This window comes from Ctenopharyngodon idella, chromosome 4 (assembly GCF_019924925.1).
Source record: "Ctenopharyngodon idella isolate HZGC_01 chromosome 4, HZGC01, whole genome shotgun sequence".
Classification (NCBI taxonomy): domain Eukaryota; kingdom Metazoa; phylum Chordata; class Actinopteri; order Cypriniformes; family Xenocyprididae; genus Ctenopharyngodon; species Ctenopharyngodon idella.
This window is the reverse complement of record NC_067223.1, coordinates 21,439,798-21,449,462: the sequence shown is the minus strand read 5'-3', so window position 1 is coordinate 21,449,462 and position 9,665 is coordinate 21,439,798. Positions and strand designations below refer to the sequence as shown.

General features: G+C 38.1%; 1 protein-coding gene across 5 annotated transcripts; it reads left to right on the top strand.

Moving 5' to 3' along the window:
• The first annotated feature begins 536 nt into the window (after positions 1–536).
• Positions 537–9,401, top strand: LOC127510586 (NLR family CARD domain-containing protein 3-like). Of its 5 annotated transcripts, none has more exons than XM_051890263.1 (9): positions 537–612; positions 1,635–1,786; positions 1,920–2,042; positions 2,611–4,482; positions 4,674–4,847; positions 4,939–5,112; positions 5,260–6,077; positions 8,065–8,111; positions 8,391–8,525. In XM_051890263.1, exons 2-7 carry the CDS (start codon positions 1,665–1,667, stop codon positions 5,264–5,266), a joined length of 2,472 nt encoding a protein of 823 aa, XP_051746223.1. In that variant the 5' UTR covers positions 537–612; positions 1,635–1,664; the 3' UTR covers positions 5,267–6,077; positions 8,065–8,111; positions 8,391–8,525. The 5 variants fall into 5 exon arrangements, with proteins under 5 accessions (XP_051746223.1, XP_051746225.1, XP_051746224.1 ...); XM_051890265.1 differs by having other exon boundaries at positions 5,260–5,702; positions 8,391–8,501; XM_051890264.1 differs by lacking the exon at positions 8,391–8,525 and having other exon boundaries at positions 5,260–5,874; positions 5,953–6,077; positions 8,065–8,144.
• Positions 9,402–9,665: the final 264 nt, after the last annotated feature.

The following is a 9,665-nucleotide window of genomic DNA, read 5'->3' as shown; positions in this document are numbered from 1 at the left end:
TCTTTATTTCATGTTCATCCACTTAGTGCTGTCTTCCGAATGATTTCTAATAGTCTCATACACAGAAACATGCATGTACATAAACTAATGCTTTGAGTAACAGTCTACATAATGTTCTACACAACATAGTGTGTGTCACACACACACACACACACACACACACACACAGTTTGTGTATTTCTTTTACACCTTTAGTTATATATTACACATATTAACACATTTGACAGATTTAACTTATGAAGACATGCAAATTAATTCTTGAAACAAATGAAATAAATTCTTTACATGATTTCCTGAAAAAAAGTATTTTTTGTTTTAATTTTGATAATCCATTGCATATTAATATGGCATGTTGAAACTTAAATGATAATTGAAATGTTATTTTTTTCTACATAACATTAGGTTACATAACAGTTACACATATAAGTATTACTCTACACTCAGTTTTGGTCCCCCCCACCTGTCAGACCAGAGTTTCACCCCTGACTCACAGCTTGTCACACAAGCGCAATAAAGCCATTTAGAAATGACCATAGAAAGGAAAGTGAAAGCAGGAAAATAAGCAAAGCCATTCCGAGGCAAACTGTTGGCCAAACAACCGCACATTCTGAGGTAAGTTCAATTTTCCCATAGCTAGTCAAAAAAAGAGCTGGTGTTTGGGTTTTTGCCATTCTTCACATGGCATTTCAAACCCAGGTTATATTTAGATAGTTCAATAGTTTAACAGCGTTGACCCAAAATGATAGAAAAGATGATCATTATCATTATCAGTAAATAAAAAGTAAATTAATTTTCTTATTTACTCTGTTTTTTCAGATGTTTGTTTATATATATTATTTATGAACAATATGATTAATGATATTATGAACGATATCAATGAACCAGTGATTGTTACTTCTATTTTTACAAATGTCTAAATACTTCTAGTATCCTGCATTCACACACTGCTGTAGAAAAAAAAAAAAAGAAAAAAAAAAAAAGAATTAAGCTCTAATACTGCTAAGAAAAATAGTTATAATAGTACCAGATCAGGATTCTATGGCTTGGAACAATAGCTGGTCTTTTTAAAGGGTTCCATAAAGAACCATTTTTTGAAATTTCTGTATAGAATCTTAATGGCGCTATAAATGTTAGTTTGATTTTACTAAATAGGTTTTTTTTATTATCCCTCTATATACCTGGTCTTATAGTCTTAGGGTTTTGCATAAAAAGTGAGTGCATGCTGAATACTTCTTCAATATTCTAAATTAATAAATACATTAAAAAACACAAAATATATGTAAAATGAAGGCCAAATTCCAGTATGACTTATTCACCATTTATCATGTGTATGTTGGTGTGACTGAGAGTCAGTAAGTTCCTCTTTGCAGATGATGTGGTTTTGTTATGTAACAGTGTCTAAGTAGAGTTACACAATTGAGTTCAGTGTCATAATAGCGGAGTTTCCATCCAAACGTGAAGTGAATCTTTTCAAAGTTTGCAAAAAACAAACGAACAAATGCTTAGATTATGTGTCATTTAGATTAAGAGCTTAATGTAGCTGTACTGCAGTGTACTACTTGTACTATATTGTACTATAGAAATCTTTTTAACTCTGTCTCCACATGAAATCAACCTCTCAAAATTCTTTTGAGAAGTGAGAATGGAAGAACAGGTTCTCTAAAATGAGTTTCCATGTCGAGAGAGAAGATGAGGACACTGCAGCTAAAATGAATTCTCTGCTTCCTGGATCAAGCTGTGTGTTTATGAAAAGTAATTTCATAGATGCAGTGACCTCTGACCCCAGGTAAGTCGTTTTAACATTTGGCAGATGGTTTTATTCAAAGCAACCTGTGGTGAGTGCATTGTCTCATGAAGGTGCATTCAAGTTATACAGTATAACTAATGGTATGAAATGCTGTTTTATTTGTCTTTTTCAGTATCAGCAAGAGGAAGAGACAAAGATCAGAGTCTCCAGAACTCAGCATTGTGTCTCTGAAGAGTAACACATCCATGATGCAACCCATTGGACTCAGTGATGGACCTGTGACCTCTGACCCCCCGTTAGTATAAACTTCTACTTGCTAATTTACTGCAGTGCATCTCTAATGAATAATGATTTGTGAAACTCAAAGAAATAACATTATGGGCCCTATCATACACCCAGGGCAATGCGATGCCAGGTGTGATCTAAGTGTTTTTTGCTAGTTTCAGCCCAACACAGGTTATCATTTCACATCCAGTGCCCATGTTGTTTAAATAGCAAATGCACTCGCACCCGTCTGTGCCCATGGACGTGCTGGTTTGAAAAAGAGGTGTGTTCAGGTGCATTGTTGGCGCGTTGCTATTTTGAGGCAACTGAAAATGACTGCACTATTGACCAACAAAAACCTAGTCTAGATCATCTGGGTTTTAAAGACAACCTGGCCTTTTGTACAATTACACTGAGATCCAATCACAATGCATTCACAACTACCTTTGGATCAGGACACACAGGTTGAATAACATTCCCTTTTCATTATATAAATGGACAACATCTGGATACAGGATGCATGTTGATGCCAAGAGATAAATGCTGCCATTTTAATCACTGTCATTGTCTTTTTTGCTCATCTTTTATTTTAATTTCAGCAGGACGAAGATACATATGCTGAGCAGGTCTGTGCCATCATCTACATCTCACTATCAGACTCACATCAGGCAGTACAAAACTGAAGCAGTCCAGCAGACTGGAGACCTGCAGAGAGTCAAAAACCAGCACAAAACCAGCATGAAGAATAAGTATGAGAGATTTTTTGAGGGAATTAAACTCCAAGAGAATCAAACCTTCCTGAACAGGATCTACACACAGCTCTACATCATAGAGGGAGAGAGAGAAGGAGTGAATGAAGAACATGAGGTTTTACAGATGGAGAAAACAGCCAGAACACAACACTCACAAGACACTCCAATCTACTGCAATGACATATTTAAAGCCTCACCTGAACCAGGATGTGAGGTGAAAGACAAAATCAAGACTGTTCTTACTAAAGGCATTGCTGGAATCGGAAAAACTGTCTCTGTGCAGAAGTTCATTCTGGACTGGGCCGAGGGAAAAGCCAATCAGGATGTAGATTTCATGTTTGTGTTTCCATTTCGAGAGCTGAACTTGATTGGAGATGATCAGTACAGTCTTCACAGACTTCTGCTGGACTTTCATCCTGAACTTCAAGATCTGGACTCAAAGATTTATGAGGAGTGTAAAGTTGTGTTCATCTTGGATGGTCTGGATGAAAGCAGAATCACACTGTTTTCAGACACTCAGAAACTTTCTGATGTTACTGAGACTTCATCGGTGGGTGTGTTGATGTCAAACCTCATGAAAGGAGAGCTGCTTCCCTCTGCTCTAATCTGGATCACCTCCAGACCTGCAGCAGTCAATCAGATCCCCTCCAAATACATCAACCGTCTAACAGAAATTGATGGATTCAATGAACCTCAGAAGGAGGAATATTTCAGGAAGAGAATCAGTGATGAGCGTCAAGCCAGCAGAATCATCTCACACATCAGAAGAGCAAGAAGCCTCCACATCATGTGCCACATACCCGTCTTTTGCTGGATCTCAGCCACCGTGCTTCAGAAGCTCCTGAAAGAAGATCTGAGTGCAGAAATCCCTCAAACTCTGACTGAAATGTACATCCACTTCCTGCTGTTTCAGATCAAAATGAGGAATCAGAAGTATGAAGAGAGAGATCCAGAGAAACTCTTGCAGTCCAACAGAGAAATGATTGTGAAACTTGGTGAAGTGGCTTTCAAACAGCTTATGAAGGGCAATGTGATGTTCTATGAGGACGACCTGAGAGAGAGCGGCATAGATGTCACTGACGCCTCAGTGTATTCTGGGATTTGCACTGAGATCTTTAAGGAGGAATCTGTGATTCATCAGAGGAAAGTCTACAGCTTCATTCATCTAAGCGTTCAGGAGTTTCTTGCTGCTTTCTATTTGTTTTACCTTTATGTAATGAAAAATGTTGACACATTGCAGTTTTTCGATGTAGTGCATAATCTGCATAGAGAAATAGTCAATAAAGCCCTTAAGAGTGAGAATGGACACCTGGATCTGTTCCTGCGGTTCCTGCTTGGCATCTCACTGGAGTCCAATCAGAGACTCTTACAGGATCTACTGACACACACAGAGAACAGCTCAGAGAGCATCGAGAGAACCACACAGTACATTAAAGAGAAGATCAAAAATGGACATGGACTCTCCACTGAAAGATCCATCAATCTGTTCCTCTGTCTGCTGGAAGTCAAAGATCAGACTCTGTCCAGAGAGATTCAGGAGTTTGTGAAATCAGACAAACACTCAGAGAAGAAACTCTCTCCTGCTCACTGCTCAACAATCGCCTACATGCTTCAGATGTCAGAGGAAGTGCTGGATGAGCTGGACCTCAAGAAATACAACACATCAGATGAAGGTAGAAGAAGACTTATACCAGCTGTGATCAACTGCACAAAAGCCCTGTGAGTGTTTAATCATCTCTTTACTACTTTTCGGTTGTTGTTGTGCAAAATAATTCATCTTGATTTTATTTTGCTTATTTTATTTTAGAAATTTCTGACTTATTTTACAAGAGTCAAGCTGATATTGTTGAAATATCAGTAAAATACCAGTGTGGAAAAGATTGATTCTCATATGTTCTTCTCTCTTTCAGTCTTTCTGGCTGTAATCTTACTGCCCATGATTGTGAAATTGTGTCATTAGCTCTACAATCCTCAAACTGTGTCCTGAAAGAGCTGGACCTGAGTAACAATGACCTGCAGGATTTAGGAGTGAATTTGCTCTCTGATGGACTGAGGAGTCCAAACTGTCAGCTGGAGATACTGAGGTTTGGTTCAATTTGTTGATTAATGATTATTAAATAGTTAGTGTTCCATACTTTAAAATCACGTCCTGTTTACTGTCTTGTGTGTCTGCAGATTGTCTGGCTGTATGGTGACAGAGGAAGGCTGTGGTTATGTGTCTTCAGCTCTGAGTTCAAACCCCTCACACCTGAGAGAGCTGGATCTGAGCTACAATCACCCAGGACAAACAGGAGTCCAGCAACTTAACGACAAACTGGATCATCCACAGTATAAACTGGAGATACTCAAGTATGTGGGAAAATTTTGACTCCTATGTATGTGCGATGAAATGGGGATAACCTAAAAAAGGTGTAATGATGAAATCATATTTACCATAATGGTCTAGTTTAAGAATTTCCTTTTAAAAATCTGTTTATGTGCTCACATTATTTACAGAGTGTAAAGAGTGCCTGATAATAGTACTTAAGTAATAGTAGTCCAACAGTGGAGGGAGGGTGGGGACTCGAAGGCATAGAGCCAGAGACAGACGGAAGAAGAGAGGAGCAGGTGGAAGGAAACATCACAGAGGGTATGATGGAGGGAGGAGTCAGAGAAGAGATGGAGGAAGGAGCCAGATGTTGACCTGGAGCATAGCCAGGATGAGGGCCCACAGCAGAACTGATGGTGGGAGGAGCTAGGGTGGAGTCAGAAATCCGACCACCAGCGTTGGAGCAAGGAGAGTTGGAAACCCAGGCAGAGCTGAAGAGACACAGAGACTTGGCGACACCATAGGTCCTGGGGGCCAAGGTTGAGCTGTGCTGACGAGCGGTCGAGGTGGAGCCAGGGTGCCTAAGGACAGGTGCAGCTGGTGGGGCCAAGGACCAAGGCAGAGCCGGAGGGTAGGCAGAACATGACTGAGCTGAATGGATGGGACAAGCGAGCACAGTAGAGATGTTAGGACAGTCAATGTAGGTCCTGGAGTGCTGCTGTCCTGAAGAGTTTAGCTTCACCCCTGAAAAAAACTCACCTGCCAGTCTTAGTAATCTGGAAGACACTGATTAGCTTGTTCAGGTGTGTTTGATTACGGTTGGAGCTAAACTCTGCAGGACAGTGGCACTCCAGGACCGACGTTGCCTATTCCTGTGTTAGGATGACAGTCCCAGATAGATCCAAGGTGGAGCCAACTGGTCAACTGGCCGATGTGGAGCCAGGGGATAGTCGTACCAAAGTCGAGCTGACAACCAGAACCCTTGAGGCAGATTCAAGCAGTAGAGGTTAGTAACAGAGGAGAAGATGAGGGATTGAAGGGAGTCTGCAGAGGTAGGGCCGAGGAAATGGTTGGCAGCCTCTACTGCTGTAAACGAGGATCCACAGGCAATTAACACCCTCTCGATACAATCTACAAATCTCCCTGGAGTACAATCACTGATATAGGATTTTATTTTTATATTTCCTGATTGAGTCCAGACCAAAAGAGTGATATGACAGCACTGTCTGTGTAATGAGTATGGAAAACAAATTCTAAAAAGTCAGTGGTGTGGTTCTCGAAGGATTGCTCCTCCTAAGTAGGCAGAAAGAGAAATACAGATGGTAAATCCATTTCTTTGTCGGTTAGTTATTCTGTCTTGTGTATAGTGTAGTTGCAGTGGATGATGGAGATGGAGAAGATAACAATAACAGTCTTCAATAAACATTACAAACTCAGGACAAATACTAGAATAGTCTCAGGAATAGTACTGATACCATACCTTAACAAGAACCAGCCACTAAACTAATTAGTAACTATGGAAACAAACTAGGGCGTGATCAGTAACTATAGAAACAAACAAGGAGTGGGCACACAGGCAAGCAGGAACAGAACAAAACCGAAATAAGATACAAACAAACTGAACACAAACCTGACAGTCAAGTAGAGAGTAAAATTTGCTAATATGTTGACCCTGCCTGTGAAACCCTGGCTAAAGTCGCATAATCTAATTATGAGATTAAGAGTGTCAAAGTAGTCATTGCCATAAAAATGATGAAAATATGTAATTTGTGTTTATTGCTGTAAATTATAGATTATACCATGGGCTTCGAGAGACAGTACTCAAATTTTCATTTATAACATGATAAATACTGAAATTATTTGAAATTATTACAGATGCAGCGTAATATCATTTTGTAAAAATGTTGCCACAGGTAGGCTACAGGCCTATATTAGATCCATACATTAGGTCTTTAATATTAATGTTAATCAAACAATAAAAGAAAAGAGGGAATCACTCACTGCTCTTGACTGAACAACGTTTGTTGCTTTATTAATGATCAAATTACATTTCATTATTTGTTTTTCTTAGCCTACTCGAATGCTTCTGTTTAAAAACTGTGAAAAAAGTAAAGCACTGTTAATTTAATTTAATTTCTTCATGTTATGACTACCTGTGTGTAAAGTTTGAGACTGACCTGTTAACTTGGTAAGGCTTTTTTAACATTTGGATTTACTCCAAATGTTACACAATAGCCCATAAAGTGATTTATTCATGTTTTGTATATTAATTAATTTATATATGACATTTTCTGCTGATATTTCATTTTACTTATAAAGTTATACAAATCATTACAGTGAACTGACTCTGTAAATCAAGCTCTTGTGGTACCCCCATTTGTTTCAATGTTTCATGCTTTTTGGACATGCACATCATAATAAATAAACTCGTTTTACAAAATTTGAAGAATTTTCCCATAAATGTGTCATATATCACTGAAAATGGGAGAATCTCAGCTTTCAGGATAATTATGGTTCAAATGTGTTGCAGTTTTAAAAATAAGCTTTTTTTACATTGGAATTTCTCAAAAACGTGATTTTCTGAGCCCGAAATTGAGCAAATCTTGGTCTTACTCAGTCACCATTAAAGATTTCAAGGTTATATTTTCACATAATATTCTATTATGTAGGATGATTTTATGTAAAAAAACAAAACAAAAACAAAAAAAACAGTGAATCAAACACAAAAAAATAAGACTTTAGCTGGGTTTTCACAGGCGAGGCCACATATCTTTGATACTCAATGTACAAAGCAGCCAGAAAGATACTTAAGTGCAGTAACTAATTGCATTTACTTGAATACTTTAAAAAAACAGATTATTTATTTATCTGATTTTACATGACTGAATACTTCAGAACCTATAAAGCTCCCTTGAGAAAAATAATAAACAGCAAAGTGTTTACATTTTTAAGAAAACATCCAATAAACATTATTGTTGTTTTTGTATATTCAGTTTGGATTATGGTGGACATTTCAGGATCACACCAGGACTGAGAAAATGTAAGTCCACAACCACTCCCACAAAAACACATCTCTGCTTTTTTTAATTATGTTATAGATCGGGGGTTCTCATCTCTAGCCCTTGAGATCCACTTTCCTGCAGATTTAAGCTGCAACCCAAATTAAACACACTTGAACAAGCTAACTAGGTCTTCAGGATTACTATAATTTTGGTGAGTTTAATCAAGGTTGGAGGTTAAGTCTGCCAGAAAGTGGACCTCGAGGGCCAGAGAAGAGAGCCACTGTCAAAGATGATGTGTTTTCTCTTCTTTTGTTCAGATGCCTGTAATCTCACACTGCATCCAAACACAGCAAACGCTCATCTCATCCTGTCTGAGAACAGAAATGCAACATGTATGAAAGAGTCACAGCCGTATGCTGATCATCCAGAGAGATTTGAGAACTATGAGCAGGTTCTGTGTCGAGAGAGTCTGACTGGACGCTGTTACTGGGAGGTTGAATTGAGAGGCTGGGGTCATATAGCAGTGACATATAAAGGAATCAGGAGAAAAGGTGGGATTGACTGTCGGTTTGGACTCAATGACAAGTCCTGGAATCTTTACTGTTGTGATACAATTTACACTTCCTGGCACAATAATAAGGCTAACAGCACAAAGATTCCTCCCTCTTCATCTATATCTAATAGAGTAGGAGTGTATCTGGACTGGTCAGCCGGTATTCTGTCCTTCTACAGCGTCTCTGACACACATACACTCACACACTTACACACATTCAACACCTCATTCACTGAACCCCTCTATGCTGGATTTGGTTTTTACAATGATTCCGCTGTCTTTGTGTCAGATTTAACAACCTCTTTTGAGGAACCATAGTGACATCACACATACAATGGGAACCTATTAATCAAGCCATGTTGAAGTTTCTGACAATATTGGGTGGCCTTTCTTAGGTTCATACTGTACTGGTGTGACAATATCCAAAATTTTAACATGTTTTAATGTTCCCGGTCAGTATATGCATATTTTGGAAATTTGATAAATGTAACACTATTTTCTTTGAAAAGTCTTGTTCGATTTCGGACTACCATGACATTATATGCTAACCTTTCATATTTTCATTATTTTCTTATTTTTCTCAATTTTGCAGTAGTTGTATTTTTATTGTTTTTTGTCTATTTGTTTGTTTTACTTTCCTGTGCTTTATTTGATAAGATAAAAAAAAAATTATATTACTGAAAATAACTTTTCAGTGTCAGATGAGATGAAATGTCTCCTTAATGTAACAGCTGCACAGTGTTCTTCAATAAATCTTTACACATGGTGAATCACATTGACTGTCTTTCACGTTACATCTGTAAAGTTCAGATTAAGGACTGAGAGATCCAGACACTAAACACTGAGATGACGCAGTGATTTAGTGTGTGTTTAAAGCATGTGTCTGTGGACAGACATCACACTCACACACTGTCTGCTCTGCTCCATTACATGTGTTTTTCTGATTTCTCAGTCTGTTTTCATTCATGTGAGGTATGTGATGTTAATGAAACAGTTATAATATAATATACAATAATATTATAACAAAAAAATATAATTT